This window comes from Atta cephalotes (genome assembly GCF_000143395.1).
Source record: "Atta cephalotes unplaced genomic scaffold scaffold00040, whole genome shotgun sequence".
Taxonomy (NCBI): Eukaryota; Metazoa; Arthropoda; class Insecta; order Hymenoptera; family Formicidae; genus Atta; species Atta cephalotes.
In genome coordinates, this window is record NW_012130104.1 from 1,237,700 (window position 1) to 1,255,193 (window position 17,494).

The 17,494-nt window shown below is 31.3% G+C and overlaps 1 protein-coding gene across 1 annotated transcript; it reads left to right on the forward strand.

The window, feature by feature from the left end:
* The first annotated feature begins 3,744 nt into the window (after positions 1-3,744).
* On the forward strand, positions 3,745-14,387 carry LOC105622108 (ATP-binding cassette sub-family D member 3). The gene is made up of 12 exons (XM_012203540.1): positions 3,745-3,860; positions 3,932-3,977; positions 9,733-9,920; positions 9,993-10,062; positions 10,369-10,466; positions 10,763-10,943; positions 11,103-11,315; positions 11,404-11,473; positions 11,579-12,054; positions 12,291-12,590; positions 14,024-14,185; positions 14,310-14,387. The coding sequence occupies exons 1-12, from the start codon at positions 3,745-3,747 to the stop codon at positions 14,385-14,387; spliced, it is 1,998 nt and encodes a 665-aa protein (XP_012058930.1).
* The last annotated feature ends 3,107 nt before the right edge of the window (positions 14,388-17,494 follow it).

Here is a 17,494-nt window from a genome sequence, read left to right on the forward strand (position 1 = left end):
TCAAATGCTTTGAAGCATTATCATTTGTAATAAGGCTTTGGCTGTGTTCCAAAATTTATTGTCAGTACTGAAAATCTAATACACGTGACGAGACTACACCTTTAATGATGTATGAGAAAAAAAAGATGTAATGGATGACTCCTTAAAAAATGTCAATAATATATGTCGCTCAAAATTAGTTTAAACCTTGATATAATACAATTATATAATAAAATATGACAGAAATATAGAAAATAACACAATAAAGATATAAATAAAATTAATATAATTAATTAGTAGTAATTTAAATAGTAATCAATAGCGTATGAATATAAAGATAGATATCGGTTTTTCCAATTTAGCAATGTAATGTGTGTTATTTTAGTTTATGTTCTAGAGCAAAGAATTTCTCGGTTCTTATCCGGTAAAAAATTTTTTATGCATGAATATGTATAAATATATATAAATATATACAAATATTCATAAACATGTATAATTATATACAATATATGAAATATGTCCACATCCCTCTTTTTTTTGTAAAATTACTTTTTAGTGTAATAGAAATAATAATGTGAAAACATAAAAAATAATTGAAGGGATAATTTTCGCATTGTTCGTTTAAAAAAAAAATAAGTTTGAAAAAATCTAAAAAAAATTGCTCATATCAATTATTATAATTTTATACATAATTATACATAAGTAATTTTTTTACATTTCTTCAAACTTGATTTTTTCTAAAACAAATAGTGTGAAAATTATCCTTTTAATTATTTTCAATATTTTCGCATTATTATTAATATTTCACATTATTTCTTTACGAATATAATGTAATATATATTATACATAACAATTTTATTTGTTAAGTAAGAAAAATTATAACATTGATATACGTATTGTTATTAATAGTTTGTGTTCTGTGGATTTCTCGTAATTTTGTAACAAAATCAAGCGCTTGAAATAATAATTATTAATCAGCAGTGACATCTGCTGCATCTAGAGTAAAATAATTTATTAAAGTAAAATAATATTGTATGTGTGCTATACATAGTTACATTTAATGATACCAATTTTCTGAAATTTGCAAAGTAATAAAAATAGTAATAAAAGAGTCAGACCATTATCCGTTATTGATTTGCAAAAATAACTCGTTATCGTCTCTCAAAATATAACGAATCGTTTACTTCTTTTCTTGATATTAATAAAATATATTATAGCGTTTTTCATTGTGGCAAAACTTGTGCTTATTTATTGTTAGTGCACATTAAAGCCGTAGTACGCAATTCTAATCTAAATGTAAAAATAAGATATCTGAGATGATATAATGCCTAAAGTATATTTTATCAAATAGCATAATAAAGGATTAAAGATTTCGTGATTAAGGATTTCGTGATTTAAGGACGTTCTTCGACTGCAGTTGTGCTCAACTTAATGAGCACATTAGTACTCACCATTATGAAAATAATTTATTTCAATTTTATATAGTATAAGATGTTCCATAAGTATAAATAAAAAGGATCATACAGTCAAAATTTGACCATCATCAGTATATAAAAATATCAAGAAATGTCAAAAAAAGAGTATATAATTCTATGTATTTCTTTTTTTAATATCTTGATGATGCTGATATCTTTCTGATGATATGTACTGATATGTACTGGTCAAATCTTGAAACGTCTATGTTATTGTATGTGATAATTTTAAATATATTAACTTTTAAATATATTAACGTTTAAAACATCTAGCGTCGTGGCTGTATCCTTTTTATTTATATTTTGTATTTTTAAGCCACCTTTAAACAGTTTAAATTTTTTTTTATTCCATAAGTGTTAATGTTTTTATACAATATAGTTAATTCTAATAAAACAAATATACAAATTATATAAAATAAAATTCTTTTTTATGGAGCTACTTATTTTGCTCAATGATTTCTTAAAAACGAATACCGGAAGCCATATTCAGACAAATTTCATATTATTCCTTGTGATATCAAGTTTTATGTTTCATTGTTTCAAAAAATTGTTAAGAAAAATTTTTTTACAATGAATAAAAAGACCACTTTCGAATAAGCTTTATTGTTAGGTAAGAATCCTATGTTAAACACTTTGAAGTGGAATATCTCGATTTTTAATCTCTCTCCGAGTATTAAGTTTTAAAAATATGTTCAGGATAACAAACTTTTTCTGTAAGTTTCAAAAAAAATCTAAAGAAAATAAATTTTTCGGAGAAAATCCTTAATTCGTTTTTATATTTTTATTAACCATACATCTTTACATTGATTGTACAGCGGCTTTAAAGTATGCGTAATTAAATAATAATATGCGTAATTAAATAACTTAATGCGTATTAAATAAAAAACACTTACATGCAGATTCTTGCAGTAATTATAACATTCAAAAACTGTGATAAATATGTAGATATATAGATACATGTGTGTGTGTGTGTGCGTATGTGCGTGCGTGCGTGCGTGCGCGCGTGTGTGTGTGTGTGTGTGTGTGTGTGTGCGCGTGCGTGCGTGCGTGCGTGCGTGCGTGTGTGTGTGTGTGTGTGTGTGCGCGCGCGCGCGTGTATGTGTGTGTGTGTGTATATATACGCTCTAATTACAATTAAAACTTTTACGTAAATAGAAATAAAGTATAAAGTAACGATAAAAGTAAGTAATGAAAGCGTTACTATTACTCCAAAAATATAACTATGTTACTATTCAGTTTCAAAGCGTTTTTCAGAAGAAAATATAACGTCGTTACTCAAGTGTTATCAAAAGAAGTAATTTATAACGGTAACGACGTTACAAATAACACGTTACTTGTTAACCTTGCTTTTCATATCTAATATTTAATTTTTAATATTGTATATATATGTTATATTAAGTGTTATGTGTTTGAATATTTTAATATTTATTATTTTTGAATATTTTTAATATTTAACATAATGTGTTATGTTTTTTATTTTTTTTCTATTTCTTTTTTTTAATGAAAAAACTTTTCTACAGTATTATAATTTCAGTTTTTATTTCTTGATAATTAAGAAATTTCATATAAATATATAGAAAATGTATACGTGTATATATTGTGATGTCAGTTTAGAATTAATTCGTTTCGCATTTCGCCCATGGGATCCCCCCCTCGGGATCCTCGAACATATCACTGCGCAACGATAGCTTCTAGCTATCTAGCATGTTGTTCGAATACATGGCGGATGTTTGCAATCTTGAAAGTAATTTGGAGTGCATACTTCGTATTTTGCACTTTTGCTGCCGGCATCCTGTATCCAGTCGGCATCCAGTGCCTGCAAGGAAGGAGAAAGAGAAGAAACGCGACGATTGCACAGTGCACAATACATCCGCAGATTTGCGGACTGGAGAAGGGGAAGAAGAAAAAGCTGGCATATACGACACGAGTATATGTTTCATCTCCGTTATTACGTATAATAGATATATATACTCTACTATTACGCGATCGCAGAAAGTCCACGCAGAATGTCGCTGATTGTGTCAACCATCGACGTCGGCAGCAGACAGTTCCTCATTCGTGCCTCTCTCTTTCTCCTCCTCTCCATCTTAAATCTCCCACTTAATCGTCGCTACCACCACCATCTCGGCACGTGATGGCATTTGACTCATCCGCTCTTGTCTTGGCTAACCTGACTTTATGCTCCAAAGGCTACGCGATAGTTCAATCATCGTGCCAGGGCTGCCAGAACAGTGCAGCTAGTAACGCACGTACGCGAGCTCGACTTTCGACTGTCGACACCGAGTGCATCGAGATGGCACCGGCCCTCAGCAAATTCGCCACCAGACGTACCCTGGCCGGCGCGGTCGCGGTCAGCACGCTTATCTGGATACTAAGGAATCGTAGCAGGTGGACGAGTAAGAAGACCAAGTAAGTATTGCGCGTCAATCTCCATTTCGCTATCCATGAATGTAGCTTTGAGTAACGTTGAGTGCTTGCAGGAACCAATGGCCTATTAACAATGACATTCAGTATATTATCAAGGAGGTAAGAATATAAAACGAGGCCTTTGTTAAAGAATTCTGAATCAGCTCCGAATGTCACAATTCATTGACGAGATTGGTTTAATATTGTTTCAACATTCGATGCTTCCAATCTCGTCCAGTCGACACAAATCGACATAAATATCATTCTATCTTGGTATTCCAGTGAGTAACAAAGGATAATCGTTGAATTTAACCTCCTCATCTCCGATTTTGATTAAGTCTCATTCGATGCATTTTGCACGAAATGAATGAATCTAGCACAAAAAAAGTCGCTTTGTCTCGCAAATCAAGATATTGTTATACTGATTCTATAATGAGTCTGTAGTCGGTAATCCTAAGTCTTAACAAGGAAGTTGACTTAAGCCAACTTGTACGACTAACGTTCTTCTTCTTCTTAGCTTAATCCGAAGATAGTAACGATAGTTAACGCTGATTGGTCAATTTCATTGATTAAGCTATTTCATTGACTACAGACTCATTGTAGAATCAGCATAAAGTTGATGGAGATTTAGCAGGTTAGAAAATCTGTCATATTAATGGCATAGACGGGATTAGACATTTTCCAGAAAAGTGAAATGTTAATACCAACAAAAATTTCTAAACGACATAATTTTAATTTCTAGATTGCTAGCATTATACAAATAATCATATACAGAGTTGGGCAATTTAGAGCTGCGAGTAGCTTCTTAATAGACATAAATCAGAAGTCAGAAGCTAAAAATTGACGACTGTGATTGATTAATTTTTAGCTTCTGACTTTTGATTTATGATTAATGCTTATTATAGAAAGGATTCCATTACATATATAATACATATATATATAATACGTATATAATATGATAAAACGTACGTGTACAACACATATACGTATAATATTACATATAAAAAACATGTAATATGTTTAATATATGTCCAACTTTGTTCATACATGATTTTTCTTCTGCTTTAAAAATAAATTTTCTGCTTTAAAAGCAATTATTTTCTATATAATTTTCTAAATTATTTTCTATATAATTTTCGTTTTTATAATAGAGAATTTGTTTTTAAAGCAAACAAATATCATAACCAAAATCAATTCTCTGCTATAAAAACAAAAAGTATGGTATTACATAAAAATTATGTAATTAATATTATACAAGGAGTAAAAATTATATAGAAAATAATGTGTTTTTAAAACAGAGAATTACATATGTTTTCCGAAAAACTAACAGATTTTTTTACTACTTTTTTACTGCTAACTTACGTAATATAATCAATCTGTAGAAAATTTATTATAATTGTATTAGGTGTACAACTTTGCTTCCGCCGTTTTTTTCCGAAATTCGAGGCTTTATTGTAAAAAACTGGTTAGGTTAGATATACATTTATGATTCAAAGTATTGTCCATCGCTGGCCACTACTTTCTCCTATCTTTCGGGTAGCGTACGAATCCCGCGTCGAAAAAACTGGTCATCTTTTGAGGCTATCCACGAATCGATCCAATTTTTTACTTCTTCATAAGACCGGAAGTGCTGGTCAGCCAGACTGTGTGCCATTGATCGAAACAAGTGATAGTCAGAGGGAGCAACGTCTGGAGAATACGGCGGGTGGGGTAGGACTTCCCATTTCAACGTTTCCAAGTATGTCTTGACCACTTTCGCAACATGGGGTTGAGCATTGTCATGCTGCAAAATCATTTTATCGTGTCTCTCGTTGTATTGCGGCCGTTTGTCTTTCAATGCTCAAACGCATCAATTGCGTTCGATACCGATCGCCTGTGATTGTTTCAGTCGGTTTTAACAGTTCATAATACACTACGCCGAGGTGGTCCCACCAAATACAGAGCATGACCTTGGACGTCAAAATCACCGTTCTTGAAGCGTTGAAACCACTCACGATACGTTCTTTCACTAATAGCGGCCTCACCATAAGTATTTGAGAGCATTCGATGAGGCTCAGCCGCAGATTTCTTCATATTGAAGCAAAAAATTAAAACCTCCCGCAAATGACGAGAATTTGACTCGTAAACTGACATTTTCAATCGAGAATAACTTTATGATGCAGACACAAATCGACTAATGTTTCTATGGGGTGTTATGTTGACAGATGCCCAAGTTTATTGTATGACGTCTATGATCTATTTATTTCGACCACCACTTACCGCTAAAGCCATCTATAGGAAAACGGCGGAAGCAAAGTTGTACACCTAATAGTATCTAGAGTTTTCGTTGATACCAACATTATCCTCTCTATTTTTTGAGAAAATGTCTTATTATAGAAGGTCAAAAGAACATAGGTCTGTTTTTGATTGCTGTACTTTCTGAACACAATGCAGTAAGTTGAAGAAACAAATATATTTTTTGTTTGTTTCACTTCATTTTGGATATGGTCAACGCAATGTTGCAAACGCTTTGAAGCGTTTTTTAATTGATCAGTTTGTAAAATTCTTTCTTCTAATTGATCCATCAAACGCTTCAAAGCGAGATTTGTGTCGAGATAACGCCTTTGCACAGAATGCAGCAATTAAAAATAGAGATATCTCATGTAAGTGAGATTAGAAGAAGATTTTTATTTCATAATTATACAAAAACAAGTTTCTCACATCGCATGTTCCAGCATGCTCCAAGGAGCTCTTGCTACAGCTTCTACTCATTTCAACAAGTATGTTAGAGTGAGTAAAGATTTGTTCGTATCGCATGCTCCAACATATTATATAATATGCTCCTACCATAGCTCTTACTCATTCCAACGCGCTTGATAGAATGAGTAGGAACTAGGTAGGAGCATGTTGGAGCATGTTGGAGCTTGCGACGCGAACAAATCTTAAATGCTATGGTAGAAGCATTTTAGAGCATACGATGCGAACAAACTTAAATTTTCGACTTCAAAAACAAATTCTCTGCTTTAAAAATACAAATTTTCTGCTTTAAAAACATAAATTATCCCTCATCCGATGTTAATAGAATTAGACTTAATAGAATTCGACGCGTTTTTGCACGAAATGAAATCTGGTTAAAAAAAAAATCCCGTCTCTATCCCGTGGACCGAGATATTAATCGTTAAAGTTGACAATTATTCAAGTTAAGAAATCTGTCATCGATGGCATATAGAGGGATGTGAGAAAAAATATTTTCTCTGTTTCAATTACATAAATTCTCCGCTTTAAGAACAAATCTCTACTGAATAGAATTTATTATTATACTTCAGCATTTACATAGTCAAGAAGAAGGGGACTTGGTTTACATAAATTCCTTATCCATACTCATCCTTCCACACTGCTAGTACCGAACTCGAAAAAATAAATAAAAGATTTTCTTAATATTTTTATTTTCATTTCTTTGAATATCGTAATATATGTTCTTCTATCTTATAATATTTATTACCTACACTTATAATATTTATTATCACAGCCTGACTATTGCATATATACTATACTACAGTACAATAGTACGATTCCTAGCTACAACTATACATAGATATGTCGCAATATAAATTCTTAATATTATGTCACATCTTTTCATTGTGTCTCACGCATTTCTAGAGGCAAATTGAACAAATCTCTACTGTAAAAACAAAAATTATATAGAAAAAAATTTGTATTTTTAAAGCGGAGAATTTAAGTTTTTAAAGCAGAGAATTTGTGCAACTCTTCATACCGTCGATGTGACAGATTTCCTAACCTGAATAACTTTAACAATTAATGCAACAATTCGATTCGTGAGGCAGAGCGAAACTTTTTTTATCAGATTCATTCATTTCGTGCAAAAAAAAATCGCATCGAATGAGAATTTTTTCAAAATCAGAAGTGAGGAGACTAATCATGAAAAATAACAATTATATAACAAAGACACAACGACACTTGTGTCTATTTATACAAATGGAAAATCTATTAGCAAGCATGAAAATATTAGGCCAATATTTTGTATCAATAAATTGTGCGATAAATCTTCGAATGAGTTATAGCCTCGTAAAAATTATTCATTTCTTATATAATTTTGTTTGTTTTCTTGATTGCGAATATGACAATACAAAAGTGCTTACTCATAGTGCTTACTCATATTTTGGCTGCTATAATGAAAAAAAACATACTAAAACAGAAGTTTTTAACGATTATCTTTGAAATTGTTCATGTTACAAAAAAATTTTAAACAAAAAATGTTTATCATGTTTTCTATAATACAAAAAGGTCTCATACGTAATGAACATATACTCAATACTTTGATATATTTAAAAAACTGATAAACAGGCCATCCCAAAGTTTAAATGATGCACCTTACTTAAATGAATGAAAATTTAAACTCGACAATGAAGCAAGTAAAGTGAGGTCCACCCCATCTCTCCCCTGGGGTGCGTTCCAAAACTTAACTCTGTCCGAGTATCCTTTATCTTTATTTCGGTGACCAAAAGATGAAATGATACTCGAAGAGTTGAATTTTGGAACACAATCCTGCTAAGGAAAGAAACGATTTGCCAACCTAGGAAATTTTTCTTATAATTTTTATTACGAATTGGAACATTTTTCAGAAATATTCGGAAAGTTTATATCTTCTCTCAGAATTTTTCATACATGTGAATTCTGAAATATTCTGAGATTCTTATCACTTAATTAAAAAAAATATTTAAAAATTTTTTAGATTTTATAACATTTCATCAGAAGTTATACTTACAAAAAAATCTTAGAAATCTTTTATATTTCATAATTAAAATATACGGAAAATTTTGAGACGGGATGTTGATTTTCTGAAAAAAGATGTAGATTTTCTGAAAAGTGTTTCAATTCGTATAAGAAATGTGAGAAAGTTATAAAATTATATAGACATTCTGAAAAATTATATGAAAAATTCTGAGAAAAATTTTCACCAGGGAAGGAAGATTCACTCCACTCCTCCACCCCCCCACTCTGCTAAGAGTACACAGCTTCTATAATTGTACTGTTGCACATGAATTTCGATTTTCCGTGCAAAGCAATTTCCACTCCACCTCTCTTCCTACCAAGGAACGAACAATTTTCCACGCTTCGTAGAAAGTCGAATCCCATATATAATAGTATAATTATAGAAGTCCTGCGCCTCTTAGCAACGGGAGAAAAGGGGTGGATCTCCTTTCGCGCGGAAATTGCGCGTCCGTAGACAGAAGGAGGATGCATTAAAAATGTTAATTAAAAATAAAAGTCGATTAAATAAAATTTGAATTATTGGACTTTGCTTCACATTGTTGAGTTTAATTTTTTATTCATTTAATAAGACGTATCGTTTAAATTTTGTGTAGTCTTTTTTGTTTTTTATGAGGATGTAGTTCTTCTGAAGATTTGAACCAATTATGTTACTATAGGGAATGCAATAAATTGAAATGAAACAAACTATATCCGCAAGCATAATAAGAAGCGATAACATTAAAATGGCATTAAAATTATTGAAAAGGCATTATAATTGATTGAAAAATGACTTTTAGTAATCACTTGAAGTTATTTTGATGTTATTTTGATATAATAATATAAATTTGTATAAAAATTAATACAATGTCATGGCTTATTTCGAGCTATTAACAACATGTTAATTATATTAATTTAAAGTTAATTTAATTATAGCTTTTGACTTTGTGTTAATTTTTTAAGAAAATATATGAACATTTTTTACTCCATTATAAATTTGTATTCTGTTTGAATATCCAACTTATTGCTAAGGTATATTCATATCACTTCAGAATTTTCTTTTGAAAAAGAACAGAATTAATATGCAAGGATAGGTCAAGATCATACTAATTATGTACCTCCGCAGCAAAAATCAAAGAGTCCCAAGGCACAGGTCAATGCCGTCTTCTTCCGTAGGCTCTATCAACTACTTAAAATCGGTATCCCTGGTGTATTATCACCAGAGTTTGGTTTTCTATTCCTGGTGGCGACCGCCCTAATTGGCAGGACTCTGTGTGACTTATGGCTTATCAACAAGGCTACTTTGTTAGAAACGTATGTGCAGTGTTTTTAATTATTGATGGTTTCAAAAAATTTCATTTATCTAACGCAGAACTTTGTTATCAGGTCAATTGTCAACATGAATCATCTATTATTCAGGCGATATTTGCTCCATTTATTTGGTATGGTTCCAATGGTAAGTTGAGTTTTATTGGTACAGTCTACTTGAAGATTGTATATGGCATGGTAATGGAAATCTTTTTATTGCCAGAGAGAGAAAGAGAAATTTTTTAAAAATACTTAATAATGACTACATTCTACAAAAAAAAGCAGCTTCGCAGCTGTTGCAAAGTTCTTTAATATATGATTGGTTTATATTTTCAAGTCCAGTAAGGAATTAATGGTAAGATCAGTTGTGTTAAAGAATTTTACAAATGTTGCAAAGCTACTTTACTAAACGCGTTTAATATGTTCCGTATATTAATTTATTGTATTAATTTAGATAGCGATCGTGAACAACATATTGAAATATGCTTTAAGCGAAATGAAATTAAGATTGCGTACGAATATCACGCGTAATTTAATGGATGATTATCTTAAGTAAGTAACTGATATATATTTCTTTGTTAATTGAACTTTGTTCGGTTTCATTTATAAAACAATAGTCTTATAATTAATCTGATATATTCATTATCAATGCGTTTGTATCTTAGCATAATGTTGCAAAATATTTGACCTATTGTTGACAGTCGTACAAGTTTCCGCTTAAATAATTTATTACAATAAACTTTACTTATATCGGAAAGATAAATGAAAATGTTATTAAAAAATTATTATAATACTTAAAAATATTAAATTTTATTATAATACTTAAAAATTAATTCTTGTTTTCGTAGAGGCTTTACCTATTATAAAATGAGTAATCTGGATAGCCGAATCGCGAATCCGGATCAGCTGTTAACTACAGATATCGATAAATTCTGTGAAAGCTGTACAGATCTTTACAGTAATATTGCGAAGCCTCTATTGGACATTGGTCTTTACGTATACAGATTAACAGCTACTATTGGCGGACAGGTATACAACATAAATCTATTTCTACCAATGTAGATTAACTTTAATTTCGATTTAAATTACTCTTCATTTTTTCTCATTCTTAGGAGTAGAATACATTGGTAGAGATGGACATTAGTGGTTAGCATTTTATCACTACAAAGTAATGTTACATTTTTCCAGACGCCACTTTTTATACTCTCGTATTTAGTGATAGCTGGTACCTGCTTGACTCATCTTCGCAAACCTATCGGAACAATGACGGTCAAAGAGCAACGATTAGAAGGAGAATATCGTCATATCAATTCAAGGTTAATCGTTAACTCGGAAGAGATAGCGTTTTATGGAGGAAACAACAGGGAAAAATTGACACTGTTAACTAGCTTTCATAAACTTGTGAGTGAACTTTGTTTCCGAATATAATGTATATTCTATATATTATACTTATGAATAATATTACTTATTTTTGTATTGTTTTTTATAGGTGACTCATCTTCGTAAATTCTTGGAATTTAAAGCCTTGATGGGCGTTGTAGATAATTATGTTGGAAAATGTAAGAAATGATTTATATTGTGACAAAAACTTAACAACACATGTTCCACTTCATTTTTAATTGCTGCTTTTATTTTCTAATACTAATCGCTATATTTTCTGTCAGATTTTGCCACCATAGTCGGCTTCTACGCAGTGAGCATACCTTTCTTCCAGGAGAATCACTCTGTACTCTCCGGCACGCCCGATCACAGATTCAGATTGTATTACACGTACGGCCGGATGCTGGTGAAATTGGCTGAGGCGATCGGCCGATTGATAGTGGCCGGCAGGGAATTGACGCGTTTGGCGGGATTCACAGCGCGGGTTACTGAGATCAAACTGGTTCTTGACGATTTAAACGCCGGGAAATACGAGCGAACAATGATCTCAGATTACAAAGACAAAGTGATCGGTTATCCTGGTAAAGGCAAAATTGTACCACGCGACAACATTATACGGTTCGACAATGTTCCCCTGATGACGCCGAACGGAGACATACTCATCAAGGAGCTATCCTTTGAAGTGAAATCGGGAATGAATGTACTGATTTGCGGTCCAAATGGTTGCGGCAAGAGCTCTATGTTTAGAATTCTCGGCGAAGTACATGCTTGTTATCTTATCGTTCTAGTTTATTGCTATTGTTTTATAACTTTGTGAACTAATTTTTCATAAACTATATCATAATCTACTTGATTCTTTTTAATAAAATCTTGTTATTAAATTAGTTCTGATATGAAGAATGAATTAAAAATTGTTATTGAATAGTATTTTTTTAGCATATAGTAACAGGTTTATATTTTTTGTTGATTTTAATCAATTCGAATCGTAATGTTTAGCTGTGGCCGATTTGGTCTGGAACTATTACAAAACCACCGCGTGGTAAGCTCTTTTACATTCCGCAACGTCCTTACATGACACTGGGTACATTGAGAGACCAGATCATATATCCTCACACGAAGGAAGAGATGAAAAGACGTGGTAACATTAATGATGAGGACTTGAAAAAGTTCCTAGAGCTGGTACAATTGACTCATCTATTGGACAGGGAGAATCTCGTCAACAATGAAAAAGAGGGTTGGGACGCAGTGGCTGATTGGATGGACGTCTTATCAGGTGGCGAGAAGCAACGTATAGCAGTGAGTTCTTTTTCCTTTTCTTATGTCTCAAGACTGACATTTATCATTGATTTATATGATTGAGTTATACCAATGAGATAATATTAAAGACTAGTAATGCCGATTCTTGGATCGATGCATCAAGAATCGATTTTTTTATTTCTCGATTCTTTCGGAATCGATCCAATTTTTCAGAGAATCGTATCGACAATTGTCAATTTTTACAAATCGTTAATTTTAAAAGGAAGGGCGCACGAAGCGATTGTACGCTAATTAATTATTAATTATTCTCAGATAATAATTTAAATGTAAGGCAATAATTTAAATGTGATCACATAAAGAGCGCAATGCAATGATATTTATTAAAAAGTTATGAAGTAATCCGTTTAAGTTCTAAATAATATGATTAAAAAACGACTGTGATTCAAATCAGGGACACATAAAATAAACTTAAGACAGTAGTAATAAGACGTAGCAGTAATTGCATCAACTAATCACAATAGAGAACGTAAAGTAACTCTATTGTGATTGGCCAATTTGCTTACTGCTATGTTTACTGCCTTATATTTTTGTAAATGCTATGAGCTTTACTTAAGTCCACTAACAATATATTTAAATCGATGTTAATACGTATGTACACAAAGAGTACAATGTAATAATTCTAAGAAATCTCGTCTATATAATATAAATATTGTTATATAAGTATTTAAGGATCGATTCCGAAAATCGATCCTTTTTTTTAAGAATCGGCATTACTACTGTCGACCCTGGGCAAATTTTCGTAGGGATAATTATCGGGGATAAATAAGAACGACGTTACCGACAATGAAAATTTATGATTTTTATCATAGTAAATATTTCGACAATATATTATTAAATTCGTGATTTTTTTATTATATAAATAAGTATGCATTTTGCTATATCTTTTATATTGCCGAAAAATTATAATTTTTTCTCTGCAATTATCATCTCTATTGATAATCAAACTCGAATGACATTAAAATCACAGTTTTAAATAAAAATTGAGTATTATTAAGTTTTAAACATATGTACATGTCCCCCGAAATTAATAAATTATGAAATTAGTACCGTATTATTAGTTTCTTACTCTTAATCACTTAAATTTTAATAGGCACGCGAATTTCCATAAGCGTCGACCGTTTTTAATGGTACCTCGTCGATGATTTATATGAAATATCTTAATATCTTGTTTATACCTTGTACTATCTTATCGATGTTTGTTTTTTACCACTACATGAATTGCATTAAAATCTTTCTTTTTTTGTTTCATTTTCACTATCTGTCAAATATATATTTACTTCATTTTCAGTACAAGTGTACACTAATTCAGTTATAAAGAACAGACCTTTTATTGTATTATAATTATTATTGATGAAGTATTATATAATTAATACTGATAAAGTATTTTTTAATCATTTTTGTTATTTGTAAAGATGGCTCGACTATTTTATCATAAACCGCAATTCGCAATTCTGGACGAGTGCACGAGTGCTGTCAGTGTCGACGTCGAAGATTCTATGTACAGATACTGCAGACAAGAGAACATCACGCTATTCACAGTCTCACATCGTCGTTCCCTTTGGAAGCATCACGAGGTATTATAAATCTATTTATTTTTTTTGCGTTGATCAACAGATGTATTTATGTTTATTGTATTATTAAGTTTTGTAACTTTTATGTTATTTTATCTTTGTTTAATTTTCTATTTATTGCTTTTAGTACTACTTACACATGGATGGCCGCGGAAGCTACGAGTTCAAACCGATCGAGCAAGACACGATAGAATTCGGGTCGTGAATTCTTGCATTTCTGCACACGCGGAAATGCGTTAGTACGCAAGAAATATCTATTTAGTTTTCTTTTTCCTTTTAGTTTACGATTATTCAACAATTCCAACAATTTAATAGACGACATTTTATCTGTTAATCAGCAATTTTTGTAAGTATAAAGTATAAAGTATCACAAAACCGATTATTAAGTATTAAATCTATATATAATTGCACAGGATGCCTTGATACAGAATGTACATGTACTGTACAGAATGTATGTATTATACAAATGGAATAGTGATAAACGGCGTTATCGCGATCATTTTCAGCGCTATCATAAATTTCTTCGCGTAGATACATAATCAAATCTGTCATGCACAAAGATATATTGCACAAAAGTATATTATATTTTTCGATTATTATTTTTCTACAAGGTAATATATTTTTGATAATGTCGTTGTCGAAGACACATCGAGCTTGGAACATATGTGATGTTATCATGTATATATGATACTTTTAGATTTTCAGATCCCTTAAGGCATGGTGGAAGTATATTAAGTATACTCGTTTTCAAGACGAATTTCGTACCGTTCTGCGCATAACCAGATGTGGCCATTTTAAACATTGCATCGCGGTAACTTTGAAGTGACGCAAAATAATATTTCGCGAAAATGAGTATGTGTCAAATAAAAACGTGCACAAATAATTTCATAAAAAAAAGATGCAGAAATTTGCATTTCTTTCGAAATATTTTTTTCTAAATTATTATAAATTATAAATTATTTATATTTTATTTATATGTATATTGTCTATATACATGTAAATTTTATAAATTATATAATTGAAATTATTAAATTTAATTAATTAATTATTTAATTTAATTAATTATATTATTAAAGTATTTAATTAATTAAAATTATTATTTTTATTATTGCACAAGATAAAATCAAATTTATTATATTATGAATATGTAAAATAATACTGACATAACTTCAAATAACCGCGGCAACATGATAGCTTCTGGATCTCATTCTTCTTATATTCAAAATGTGCAAGAGCACACCTATATATAATATACTTTCACCCATCGACATATAATGAATGCTTTCCATTTATAGTGCATTCAGGGAAAACTGTTAGCGCTACTTCTGTCATTCTATCTTCTTGTTTATTAGACGTAAAATAAGGATAGAATGACACAAATAGCGCTACTAATAGCGTCTCTCCAAACGCACCTTTGATGACACAAGTATCGTTCTATCTTTATCACTCTCTGAATGTCAACAAGGATAAAACGATACTTGTCAACTTGTGTCATCAAATGGAAAACACCCAGTACTAGACGGAGCATAAATCACAATGCGAGGCAACAGTGATATCGATAGCAATAGCGATAGCGATAGGAATAGAGAAATCCAATCTATGGGAATGCATATGTCAATGCACATAAGAATACGGAATAAGGCAATAGTGATAAATTTTCGACGAGTTGGAATTCTGTGTCTATCGCCTTATAGTTTACCAATCAGATTTTTCAATTCTGTTTATATGTGATATAACCTTAAAGTGGATAGAAAAATACTACAGTCTATATACGAAATCAGATTGGCATTTTTTATTTATTTCGCGGCATTGTGCAACAGGAGGCGACAATTATATATCGCTTATTTCTATAGCATTTCTATTGCTATTCTTATCGCTGTTGCCTCGCATTGTGTTTAATATTTTAGCATTGAAACCTAGCCTAGGTCTATCAAGACCTAGGCTAGTTGTTCCATCTTTTGATAAATTTTACTTGTTAGGTAAATCTGATAATTTACGCATGTGATAGATAATCTTACTCCTTATCCAAGAAGTAAAATTTACCAAAAGATGGAACAACCAACCCCCTAGAAAGAGATAGAACGATGTTTGATAGAGAGAATCGAAGGAGAGTGGAGTATTTCTCTTCTCTAATTGGTTCCGCCATTTGTAGTACACTTCCGTAAATGTGCATATATGTATATGTACATATATGTCATACACACAATCTAGGTGCGTGCGTGCGTGTGTGTGTGTGTGTGTGTGTGTGTGTGTGTGTGTGTGTGTGTGTGTGTGTGTGTGTGATCAATACTAGTGTGTGCAGCGCACTATGTACGTTCCATAACGTACCTGTTCTTTTGACTGAACTTTTGCACCAGTTCATCTTTCTTCCTTTTCTTTTTAGAAAGGAAGAAGAGGAAAGAGGATGAACTAATGTAAAAAAGTTCAGCCAAAAAACAGGCTTCATATCTGCTACATTTCAACGATGTATTACAAATGGTGGCTTTCGGGTGAGTCCACTCTCTCTCGATTTTCTCTGTTGGGTAATATCAACCAATAGGACAATAGTAGAAAGAGAATTCGACATTTTGACGCTCCATCTAGTACAATAATATGTCGATATAAAGCTTCCACCATGCCTTGAGGTATAAAACCTCACAGAGACAATTGAAAGCACAGGCAATAGGAACAGAAAATAATAAGTTTTACCTATCAAAAACGTATATTTCAGAATACACAGTTTCTGATAAGTTGAAATTTATTATTTCTTATTCCTATTACCTGTGCTTTTCGATTATACATTAGACTTTACTGTAAATCATAGACTTGCATAATAGACCTTCTATTGGAGATGTGAGGATAACATTAGTAAGAGAGAGAAAGAGTAGTAGTCAATCGGATACTTTCCTTATTCAATTGTGTAATATTATATGTAACTGAATAAGTAACAGATCATTCATGTCTCTATTTATCATATGTGTCTTCAGTTGTCATGTATGAATGCGACGTAATCTGTTATATAAGTCTATGCTGTAAATATATGCAATTTTGTAGTGCTTAGAGTTTCCCAGTGTAAATTTAATTAAATGTCAATGATGAAATGATTAGCAAATACTTGCCAAACTAAACAATGTTAATGATAAGGAATTAAAACCGCAAGATTTTTATTATATATTATATATTATAACAGTTGTGTCACATCGAAGAAAAAAGTGTATGTATATATATATATATATATATATATATATATATATATACATACATACATACATACATACATACATACTATACATACATACATACATACATACTAACTAATAACTAACTACATAC